Genomic DNA, 12,908 nt, shown 5'->3' on the forward strand with positions numbered 1-12,908 from the left:
AACAGTATTTGCAAAAAAAAAAAAAGCTTTTATTTCACACCAATGATAAAGTAAGGTTTCCTGTAGATAGTTGTAAACATTTTATATACGTTTTTAGTGGACTTTCCCTCTTTTGTTTCCATTTCCTTTATACTTATACATAAAAATGCATCTTTTCCCTAAAGCATGAAAAAAAAAAAAAAAACAAACCAAAAAACTTGTATTCATTGTAAGGTATTGCATCAATTTCACAACTGGCCTATATCAGACTTGTTTGAGCTTGTAGACATTTTAAGAACCATATTTTATAACACTTACAAACCTAGTATTGATATAAAGTAAGGACATTTTCTGTGGCTGTGAATGGGGGAGGAAAGATTCCTTACACTTTCCTGTCATATGGCTCAGCACCCGTGCTGCACACACATCGTATTTAGGAAATTACTCAAATTACAGATTTTTCCACATAACAATACTTAAACAGATTAACCTAAGGACCGTGTCAGACCAAAGTTCCATGAAATGCTCTGATACTATCACCCAGTTTTCCAGTGAAACCAATGTATCACATACCTGTGACAAAAATACTTGCATCTTTAGATCACTATTGCACATTTTTTTAACATAACACATTCTTATTAAACATCTCAGAAGCGATGTCGATTTTTATGTCCAGAGGATACTGTTAGTGGCAATGTCACTGATGACAGTGAAGATACTTCCCAATATAGACTATGAGAGAGAAAAAGTCTGTAGAGGATAACCATGGAGATGCACTGACAGAGGATAACGCCTATGGTAATAATCTAAAGACAAAAAAAAAAAAAAAAAAAAAAAAAAAAAAAGGAGAAAGAGAAAAAGTGAAAAACAAGCCCAAATAAATCTCTACCAGTACACTATGTGTGTGCTCGAAGCTTAACTTTAAATCTTTTAATATTGCTGCAGTTACAGAAGGTTTGAACGTGAAGCTCAAGTCCAAGATTCACGCTCTCACACCTGGATGTTTTCAAATCAGCAGGTGGCCCTAAGGCAAGACACATAACCCCTTCTGGCGGTCTCTGTTCCGGGGAATTTCAGACTTGCTATTCACCACCCATGCAGCTCCACAAGCAGAGGTGATGCTTAGATATTCTTTTCTTACAACGAACAGAGGAAAAAAAAAACCAAAAAACAACAACCTGAAAATACTCTGAACTAGCACAGTCACAGAGCTGTGATGGAAGTGATTTAACAGTCTCACTTAGACCTCTTCTCAGTGAGAGTCTCTTAATCTGTAAGAGACACATAGGGCAGTATTTAATCAAAACCATCAAGGTACCTACTGTTTCTGAGAAAACAGAAGTCTAAGTTTTGGTAACAGAGAGTCTGTTAAAACATGTTTTTCTTGCACAAATATAGTATTTATTGATCATACATTTCTATTATATCCAAATGCATTTAAAGGAGGAAACATATCGTAATGTAGGAACTCCAGCTGCACATGATGGCTAAACTTTCTCAAAATCCAAGAGGACAGCAACTACTGTTTCTCTTCAGTAAACTCAAGCTCTCAAAATACTGCAAAATTTTATTAACTCATTCCACCTCTTGTCACTGTTCACCCTACTGCAATGATGTATTCATCAAGCACTACTAACAGATTTTTTTGTTGATCTAGAGGAGGTTTCTTCTTATATCCCCCTGGATTTCTTTTTTTTTTTTTTTAAACAAAACCAAACCTGGTGTTTCATTATATCAATATTTCATAAATATTATATTTTCAGTAGAACGTTTATCCCTTTCTACATTCCCCACACAAATAAAAGCTTGTTTTCTGAAAATATTTGCATATAAGTGCAAATGTGCTTATAACTATAAAGTAAAGAAGCAAACTGCCCTGGACTGAGGTAGCCAATCACCTGAGAAGAGAAATGCACTTTATCTGAACATGGCAGGCTTCACACACCAGTTCTCTAGTTCACAATATGATTAAGCAATCAAGAAATCCAGTAAGTCCACCTTTGTTTTTAAATGTTTAGAGCTCACAAACCAAACTAGGCATTTGGATAGATCTCTTAATCTACAGAATACAGTTCAGCTGTGAGTTCCTTGACCTATTTAGCCACATAAAGCTTTTAAATGAACGAAGACTGAAAAGCAAACAACAAAAAAATCCACTGATTTATCTTTCTGCTAGCTTTGTTAAAAGAACCCCAAGGTGCTTTTAATTAAAAAACAAACAAGCAAACAATAAAATGAAACACCCCCTCCACATTTTCCTTTGACTTAACCATCTCCCCACTCCCCTTAGTCTAGAAACGATTACTCTTAGATGATTCAAACCCAGTATGCCTTTGTAAAATATGACTCACATTAGCATCAATAAGAGCTGTGTGACTAAGACTTTTCAAGTTCCTTTGGGGTCATAAGATTAACAGCCTAAGAGCATGAGTTTGCTAACAAACACTGAACATGAAGAACAACTACTATTCAAATTCCATCTCTTTTATCTTGCCTGCACATACCTTTTCCCTTTGATATTCTCTGAATATTACAGAAACGGTTGCAAGACATGGGTGGCACAAAAACCAGAGAATGCAGGCCTGAAAGAAAAGAAGAGTGTAAGTTATAAAATAACTATACGCCAGCAAAGAAGAAAGAGATGACAGTTAAAGGAACTGCATTTACATTTCTGTCTTTTTTATGAATCCATTGTTTAATTTTCAATCAACAGAATGAAAACCACACAATGAAAGGTGGGATTTCTGTTTAGAAAAGCTCTTTGCTCCTTGTCAAATTAAAATGACTGCTCGGAGTATGATGATGACAGGGTGCAATTTAATCAAATCAGACACTTAAATATTAACTTTCTTATGGAGGAAAACAGTTCAGTGCTTTAGTCAACTGCGTCCTACAATTACATTTACAGCAAAACGAATCAGTTTCCATGAGCTCGTACTTTAGCAAAGGTGATATAGAACTCCCTTTTCAGCGTGCTTCTCTCCACTGTGATGATCTGATAAAGACCAGCAGCCAGTGACAAACCTAGGCAAACTCTGAGGCCAATAAGCAGTCCGCTTGCTAAGCCATGGTGTGAATGGTAGCTGTGATGATCTGTATCTTCAAACTGTTCCCAAATTAATAAAAAGGTCTGGAAAAAGAACAACAGTAACATACATTCAAAAAGCAACAATCATACAAGAAACTTCAATTATCTTTCCATCACAGATCAAATTATCAGCACAACTGGTCATGCTCTTCTATGCTTGCTGGAGACTGCCATGTTGCATAACAAGTAATCCTGGCCAGAACTACTTTTCTAGGACTGTGCATTACTCCGAATTTGACTGGCAGGAACAGGATCCCATTTCTTGCATTTTGTTACTTGTAGAAAGTTTGACAAGTTACAGTTTTCTCTAACTTAGGTTGAAGGAATGTAACATTTTAGCCTAAAATTCAAAATATTAATGTAGTTAAACAGTCAGCCTAGTCAGCAGGAAGCCCACTGAAATGATACAGGGAGGTGTCTGCTTCCAGTTGGGATTCACAACCTGTAAAGCTTGTTTCAAAGGCAGGCGACTACGCCTTTTCTTTCAAAATCCTAACAGGATTCACTTTTCTTTTTAAAGATGGGGAAGTAAGAGGGTGGTGCTGCTGCCCCTTTTATACAATAGCCTGAAGGATCAAGCATTCACCCAAGTTGAACTCGGATCTCCCATAATTCCCTTCTTTGCCTAAAGGAAATTCAACTCACATCTCCCACCTCCTTGGAGAGTGCCCTAACTGCCAGGCTATAGGCTGTTCTTGGGTGGGCCACTCTCCACCCCTTCTATTGAAGCTGTGCCATCGTGGAGAAAAGAATTCAACATCAGCTAAGTCAGAAACCGTGAGCGAGCCTGACTCTGCAAGCAACTGGCTTGGAACCCTCTTAGGGACTGTGAAAGGCAGTGTCACAGGTTCCAAGTGCTGTTGCAACACCTGGACAAACACTCCAGCCAACAGATAGCTACAAGCAAGGCAGTAATCCACCTTAACTCTCAGAAAAACAGTACTGTATCCACTTGCTGTAGAATCCAATGTTAGAAGAGCACTGTGAGAAAGAATACTGATAGATTCTCTAAGGAAAAACAGATTAAGAAAAGCCTACTTTCTGAGTCTCAGCTGAATAGAAGGCAGGTGCCTACTTGCAGAGTTGCATGAAAGTTGGGTCTTGCTGAATAAAACCTTTTCAAGAGTTTGGGATTGTTAACATTACAAATTAGAATACCCGTAAAATTTAGGCTCCCAGCAGCACGTACCAGCTGAGTGGCATTTTAAGAATTGAATGTACACTGGAATCCAGTCCACCTACTATAGACATATAACTTGCACTTGGGTTTCAGGTGTCTAATAAAGCAGGCTTTCTGAAAAAAGGTAGTCAAATTTGATTTATATGAGCAAGGTAGCTCTAAAGGCTGTCAGAAAGAGACACTGTATGCCTCAATTTAGAAATCTACATTAGTCAGATTCCTTTCTGAACAAATTCAAAGGCTCTCTAACTACATCAATATTATAAAGACAGAAAGATTACTGATATAAACTTTTTTTTTTTAAATGTGCAATACACCTGTGCATTCCAAAGGTGGGTGTCCTCAAGTCTTGTCAGTTGAGACTAGAATGTTTTTGGCTAAGAATATGCTTTGAGAGTACTCTTTCACTTTTTCCTTCCTTTACTCTGGCTATGACACAGTGAACATGACTGCTGTCATTTTAATTACTTCTTAGCCACCTGAATAGAAAATGGAAATATGAGAGAGTAAGAAGTGTAAAGCACATCTTGAATATCACCGATTACTACTAGTAAATAATCTGACCAATGTTCTTCAAACACTGCTGCTGAAACACCTTTTCTGGACAACTCCAAGCAAATAACTCAAGATGATTGAATTACTTGACGGAGAATCCTCTCAAGGATTAAGCCTGAAATAAGACCACGTGGCTCTTAAAATCCTGAGAAACAGCAGCGTTTGGTAAAGTTGTGGCTAAAGCACTAGTTTTGGTATGAAACAGATGAATTCCCAACACAGAAGTAGAATTTCAGATGAGGTAGAATACGGCCAGGAAACATCAAGGATTCTACTAGTTATAGAATGACAGCAGTCTTGTACAAAGCATTTCATTTTTTGACATTGACGCATGGGAAGTCAATTTTTAATATCCTTGGACTGGACATACACTAAGAAAATTTCAGAAAAATTATATATATAGAATCTCCCTGACATGAACATGAAGCATGATACCAATTCAAGTAAGAATTTTAGGTAGATGCCACTGCTATCTCAGCTTTGAAGAGCAGAGCTCAGGAGGGTTTGAATCATTCTTAACCTACCACCAAAAGTAACATCAACGAAGGAAGCCACTTTCATGAGAAGATGACAAAGAGCTGGAGCAAAGCAATCACGAGAACAAAGTCCAAATCCTCATAGGAAAATAGCATCTGACAACATGGTACGCTCAGGACTAGCCCTCTAAAGAATGTATGCTGTGCAGACAACACAGTTGAACAAAGACTGTATGCAGTGACAGCAGTGTAAGATCACAGAAGTTCATCTCCTTTAAGTTTCACTAGGCTATTCCAAAATAATTAGAAAGCAGAAGCATTACAGGCAGAAATGGAACTGTCAGCACGACACATAGGAAACCTGGAGAAATAAAAACATTTGTCATTGTTCTTACTATGAGCAGGATTTATTCTTGCTCACTGGAGAAAAGCAGCATTCCATAAAGTAGAAATCTGTGCTACGGAGTGTGTGTAAGCTAGGCAGATTAGGCAGTGTGCTCTCAGTGAAGGGAGAGCTTTCACAGACCAACCTTGATTTTGAAGTCAAAATCTCCATGGACATGCCTGAGAATAACGTTAAGTAAGTCCTGATGCCCTTCAACTTGACCACAGAAAGGCACACATCTGCTCCCTCTGCTGAAGTATTGGGAATGAGATGAAAAAAATACACAGGCACCTACACGCTCAAAACAAAATCAGATTTTGTTGTTGTTACTATTGAGCAGAATTGTTTCACCTTTGAGAAGAAATCGGGGTGAATATCCTAATTGTTATCCAGAAGAACAACTCTGCTCAGGCTGTTTATGGAAGAACTGGACAAGCTGTATAAGTGCACATCTTATGTCCAACATTAAAGTCACAACAACGAGATGGTCTTTCCGCTTATGTAACATACCAGACACAGGACACTAACTGCTGTCCAGTACTGTTCTCCCTCTAACAGCTAAAAGAAGCTCACCAAGGACATTATCCTGATGTTCCTGTTATACAAGTTGGATCTCCACATCCATATGATGAAGAACCAAACAGTCACCTCTTCTATCATATGGAAACAATTATGGTGGAACCCCTTATGCCCCTTGCTATGCCAGCAATGACTTTAGAGCAAGATAACATATCAATCTCTAGCAAAAGCCAGTTTGCATGGAGTAGATAATTGTTGAGACATAAAGGTAAAGGGGAAGCAAAAGGGAAATTAGGCAGCAGGAAGACAAGGCTAGCATCCAGTACTTGAGTATGCAATGTCATGAACTCAGGTACAGTAACAAACGTTTCAGATCTGAGGTCAGAGGCATAGCTCACCCTGAGTGCGCCTTTGGAGTGTATTTAAGACCTCTGTGAAGGATGACTTCTAATACACCAAGATTCTGTATGCATTTTGGTCAAAGTGATAAGCTTTCCTTCTGTAATCGCTACCTCTGCTCTGATCAGCCCTGAAAGTTGAAACTGCTTGAGTCTATGTGATGGGAAAGGCTTGTTATCAGTAAAACGTTATGAACAAGGTTTGTGTCTCAGCAGCAAAGTATGGGATAGTTAATGAATGCAGAGCAGTCTGGGAATCTTTTGTGCTGAGAACGAAAGAGAGAGAAAAAAAAAAAAAAAAAAAAAGAACAAATCAGGAGAAAGGGAGATGATGAACGGTAGGCTTGTCCCTCGTTTGAGATGCTACTTGTTTGCAGCCACAAAGATCACATGAGATTTTGCTGGCGAGGAGGCAACAACCACTCTACATTGATGGCAATCCGTAAACACAGCCTGGGAAGTTGTTGGTGTTTTTGAAAGAATAAAAGCAAAGAATCAATAGCATCAGTGGAAAGAGGAGAGAAAACAACAAGAAAAACCAACCAACCAACAAACCCATCTCAAAAAAAAAACAAACAATAACCTGAAAACTTTCTGAGGAATGTGAATTAGAAGTAGGACAACAGCAAATGTCAATAAAACATGGTTCAAATTCTATCTGCTGTGTTAAGGTAATGCATGTGGTATCCAGTATCCTCCACAGTAATCCTGAGAAATCTTTGCTTATACACGTAAGTCTATCCAGTTTCTGGCATGGAAAGAGGCTAGCTCTCTCATAAGAAGTTCTGAGGAAGAGCAGGACAGAAAGGAGATTATGCTATGTTAATAGAAGTGATCACTGATCGCCATCATTGATTGCCCTGTTACAGCAGATCCAATACCCACATCAATCTACAGTAGATTAATTGAGAGAATGAGGTCCTGAGGTCACGGATAGAATTGACATGGCCCAGGTTCTGTTCCCCTGAGCTCAACAGTTGCATTCTTCTACAAGGAGAAGAAATCTGTCAGAAAAAAAAAAAAAAAAAATCAAACAAACTATATGTACTGAACACGTGATGGAAAACACCTCTCTCCAGAAAGGCTAAGGATACTTCTGGTGTCAAAGAATTTTTGCTGGAGACAGCAGACACTGAAACAGACTGGAGAACTACACAGGCAGTGACATATTCTGATATCTGTATTCTGTTCCTACAGGAATCCTACCAAACCTGATAATCTCAACAGTACTGAAAAGGGAGATTTGGCAGGGATGTGCTCTCACAGGGAGAAGACAGCCAACTTTATACCAATCCTCTATTGGTACTCAAATAGCCAATGGTATATATATAAAATGGACCAGTACTGGGGCAGCATGTCTGTATGATGCTTGCCCCAATTTTTACCACAAGTAACAACTAAAAAAAGATCAAGCTGATGATACCAGGTGCCCTTTCTATGTATAGTAAAAAGGGAAAAACAACAACAAACTTTCCAGTCTCAAGTGACAGGGTATTAACACATCCATATGTATGTACCAGAGGAGTGGCATGAACAGAATTAAATACTTTAGAAGTCTTTACTACCAGTATGTAAAACTTCTGGTGCTAGATAGGTTCATTCCACCTTACTTTGACACCCATCTTTAAATTTCAAAAGTCCCATTGACCTTAATAGGCTTTGGTTTATATTCTTAATTAGCAAGAATACTGTAAGCTCCCAGCTACTCTTAATGTTTTAGCAGTCCACTTATTTAATTTGGAAGCAGCACTAATTACAGACATTACTCAAATGGCATAAAATCTTTAGTATGATCTCTTCCTCATTACTGTCTCCAGTTTCTCCCCGTTCTTCTCATTCTCAATGGCTTTCAGATTCTCTTGTCTTTATGCTGTGATTTAAAAAAATTTGTTTACAAAAGACACCACCAGGGTTAGATGATCTCCATTATAATTTACTTTTAAGTTACTGGTTTACTTGACTTTCTAATTTATATTAATAGAAAAACATTTGAATGAAGTTATGTGTCACATCATTTGTATATTTGCAAGAACAATTCTGCATATGTACCTTTAAAGAATTGCCTTATACTGATTGAAAAGGCCATCAGACATCCTATTGTAGTGGTTCGAAGATGAGAACATAATCTCATATTTTTGGTGACAGAAAAAGAACTGTAAGAATCTTTCTTTCCTCTTTCCTCCCATGCCCCTCGTTGTCGGCACTAACATCACAGTTCACAACCACGCAACTGTACTGACGACAGCTATTTATAGGACCACACTGCAAATCAGATTGGTAAAACTGTTCCAAAACTTTTTTTTTTCTCCTTCCAATTCAGTCTAGAATATTCCTCTGATCTGGTTTGCAGCATAATATTATGAACAACTGATACAACTGGGAGTTCGGAGAGCTGTGGGAACTTCTTAAGTGTTTCTACTGCTGAACAAAAACATACTGTGGAGCTATACCTTAAACTGTTAAAATAAAGAGGAACTGTTGTTACTTATTAGACTTGCTGGGTGCACATTGTGCTGTGGGTTTTTTTTTTTTTTCTTCTCCGGTCTTGATACTCTTGTTTCTCATAAAACATTGAAATTAGTTGGTTCACAGTTCTGTCATACTTAATAGCAACTGTACATTTCAGTATAAGAATGAATGTAAAACACAAACCTGTGTAACAACAACTACTACAGCAATGCCAGTAGATGTTGGAGTGGAATCCCATTGAAGAGGTCTGCTATGAGATTTCTTCATTCTGCCTATCGTCCAACCCATACATAGACTCAACAGCAAATAAAGCATTTGTATCTCAGAGACTATGTCACACACTATTAAAAACAAAAGAAAGACATATAGAGTCACAACAAAAATACTTTTCTTTCTTTTTTTCAAAACAAAGAGAAATATTCACTACACCCACAAACAAAGGATGGGTATTTATGCCTCAGAATCACCTTTGCTTATAATCTCCATTAACAGTTTGATTAGCTGAAGTTCCTTTGCCACAAAATGTGGCTATTTTGATCATTTTTAAATGACCAAACAAACCACGACCAGCTTCCCTCTGCTTATGCTGTAATTCTGTAATGACATGGGCACAGTGCCACATTCTTCCAACTTCTACTCTTGTGTCAAAGAAATCTAGGCTCAGGAATCCACCTGCATAAACAGACTTATAAAGGCCAGTGGACTAAAATCATATGTATGTTAATCACACAGCAAATATGAAACACAATGAAATGAACTTCTTCCTTTGTTCCACAAAACTATTGTTCAAAAATCAAACAGTGGCATTGTACTTCTAAATTAATTGCATTTTGTCTTAAGGAAGGCGTAGCCTGCAACAGAAAGCACAAATATTTGGGACAAATTCCACAGTCAGATACTTAAAGGGGTAAATATAATGACTAACTCTAGCACTAACTTAGTTTGGAGCAGCAATGGGTCTGTACTTCATTAAATGCAGACTCCCCTTGCCTCATTTCACTGTGTACACTTCTTTTTTCCCCAGTCTGGAAACAACTAAAACATACTTCATAAAGCTACATTCTTAATCAGTGTCTCTAACCTGTGTTTGAAGCTGCATCTGAGTAAGGAAAATTTCAAGCTAGAATATACTAAACCATTTGTTTTCCATCCTCACTGAAGTCCTGCTTATATTAGAAAGAACTGAAAGTTTATTTCCAGGTAATTGTTAAGCTTCAGAGCTCATAGAATCATAGAAAATCTTGAGTTTGAAGCTACCCACAAGCATCACCAAGCTGGTAAATTTCTGACTGAAACTTACTGAACAATTTTAAAGCTGGTGTATAGACTTCAGTGTAAACTGGCTCAAAGTAGTAGCATAGCAGAGATCTAAAAGCAACTTGAGAAATTAGATCTTGTGTAAATTTCAAATTTGTTTCAGAAATTAGAGATGGTCACTATGTACAACAATCCTTTTTATTCACTTAATTTTAGCTCATTTAAATTAGTTCCATACTTGACATTTCCACTTCTGTAATCAGATATAAGATAAATATTTCTACAGCATAGAGGAAAACTTCCATTTTTATGCAACCGCTGGAATGTATTATAAAAAAAAAAAAAAGTACTTCCACATACAATAGAAAATGCTGCCTCTGTACATAGATTGACAAACACAAGGGATTTGTGTCAAATGAAGATCAGCTACTGTATTTCTTTGACACTCAACAATACTAGCAAAATATGGCTATAAAAAATTTCAACATGTTAACATGTTACTATTGGGATTTATTTGGTATCCTCATGCTTTATACGCTTGCATACTTCTAACATCTTAAGACACCTTTGTTATTTAGCAAACGTCAAAGAGCTTTTAGTAGACACAAACTTGAAAAAACAAACTGATATTTTGGGGCAAAATGAGCCTAGAATTATTTTACAATGCTATCTAGGCATGGTACACCTTAGAAAAATTATTATGCGAGCTCAAGGCATGCCAAACCCATGTTATAAATCCAGGCTAGACAAATGTCTGGATAAATCTGGATGCTCTGGAGAGCATTCAATTATTTTATTTTCTCTCAGTCCTTAAGATAACCTTCCCTGTAAGTTATAGCCAGACATCATCTCTCAACCACATCTTGGATACAGACGTTCCTCTGCTCTTCAGTGTAGCAATAATCAAGCAGATTCTCAGGCAAAATGGTATAAGACAAAAATCAGTACAGGCTTTAGTCATTGGTGCCACATACATCTTGCCTACAAGTAAGAAGAGGCTTTATATTTAAGAAAAGTTGGAAAATGACGATCTCATGATATCTAGGATCAGCGTAAAGTCACAAACTACCGAACTGATACCTGATTTATATATATACACACTTATAAAGCACCTATCACCACATCAATAAACATTTTTTGGAACCACTCTGATGGCAGGGCTAAGAACAGGAGCTGGCCTGAACAACTTTTTCAGCTGATCAACAGCTATAATAATACTATTTGATTTTTCACATTCTGATCTTATCAGAAGTTAAAAGATTGCTATTTGAGATGCTTTTACGTGCCAGAATTATTCATGTGATTTATATGATTAATTTAGATGATGAGTTAGACAGTGTCAGGTTTTTATACATAGTAAGGATTAAATAACACTGGGAAACGAACAATTGCTTGGCATAGCATCTGAACAGGCTTCTAGAAGAAATTCTGCTCCCAGTAAAATTAATGAAAACGAGATCATATAAACAGGATTTCTGTTCTAACACAGGAAAAAAGATGGTAGCATCTTCCATCTCCAAACTGTACGTGCTATTGGCTATCCTTCAGAATTGTAATCAGCACTGAAGCTTTCCACTTTTCCTTCTGCTTTCTTACTGTTTTGGGAACCACAAATTTTAAAAACAGTATGAAAGTGAAAGCCTTTCAGCCGAGTCATCTGAATTCAGGTATTGATTCAAAGACACTATTTCATTCTTAGTAACTTTCACTGTAAGCAAACAGAAGTATGATTTCCACTTCAATCCATACACGCATACACAGAAACTCTCGGATGCAGCTATTTTCTCCACAGTTCTGGTTGCATAGTTAACACTGCATTTCTCAGTGGAGAGGAGTTATGGCTGCTTCCATAGTCTCAACTTAATTTCATTTCAGGAGACAAGAAAGAAAATTTGAAAACCCAGTTGCTAGAGAGGCTGCAAAGATTTCTAACCTGACTTCTTAAAACAAGAGTGTCAATTACTGTGGAGCCAAGTGCCATCAAGAGGCTGTTATTTCCAACTGCAAGTTTCTAAAAGAATTCTATGAAGGGAAATATTTTTCAATAGAGGTTGTTACTAGCCTATGCCATCTCACTATCATAGTACTGCTTTCTTGGCATGCTTCAGATGAATCAAAGGGCAACATATTAGCTCAGAAAGAATCACTAAATGCTTCAAATGCAAAATACACAGAGCAGAAATAATACGTAAATAAAGAAAAGCAACCTTAGATTCCCAACAATCTTGCAAGAATAAACTAGTGCATTTTGGGTAGCATTGTTCAGTTCACATGAGAACTCAGGAAATCTATACAGAGCAACAAAAAATGCTTCGTTACCATCAGTTCTTTGCATAATTACTTTTTAGACCTTTCTAACCTTATTACTTGTGCTGTAAAATGTGCGTTTGTTATAATCGATGTTAAATTTGCTAATGAAATGACACATAAAATGTGATAGTTTCCTTAAAAGCTTCAGTGGATCATGCAAACTCAGCAAAACTCTTCAACATACTGAAAGATTTACTCGTGATAGTTATGTAGATAGATATTTGTAGGATGGATCACAATTACAGGGCTTTAAGTGCAGTTACTCTAAACTTTCAAAATAAAACCTACTTTT

The 12,908-nt window shown here is 37.2% G+C and overlaps 1 protein-coding gene across 2 annotated transcripts in view; it reads right to left on the bottom strand.

The window, feature by feature from the left end:
* Positions 1-12,908, bottom strand: part of GPR180 (G protein-coupled receptor 180) — a 21,558-nt gene continuing 8,650 nt past the window's right edge. For both annotated transcript variants that reach the window (XM_085215634.1, XM_085215633.1), the window contains exons 6-9: positions 9,233-9,390; positions 2,918-3,109; positions 2,484-2,561; positions 1-785 (exon numbers count right to left, since the gene is read on the bottom strand). In XM_085215634.1, the coding sequence (XP_085071760.1) occupies positions 627-785; positions 2,484-2,561; positions 2,918-3,109; positions 9,233-9,390 (587 nt within the window). In that variant the 3' untranslated portion in view covers positions 1-626. The remainder of the gene's footprint in view (positions 786-2,483; positions 2,562-2,917; positions 3,110-9,232; positions 9,391-12,908) is intronic.

This window comes from Meleagris gallopavo, chromosome 1 (genome assembly GCF_905368555.1).
Source record: "Meleagris gallopavo chromosome 1, MGAL_WU_HG_1.1, whole genome shotgun sequence".
Classification (NCBI taxonomy): Eukaryota; Metazoa; Chordata; class Aves; order Galliformes; family Phasianidae; genus Meleagris; species Meleagris gallopavo.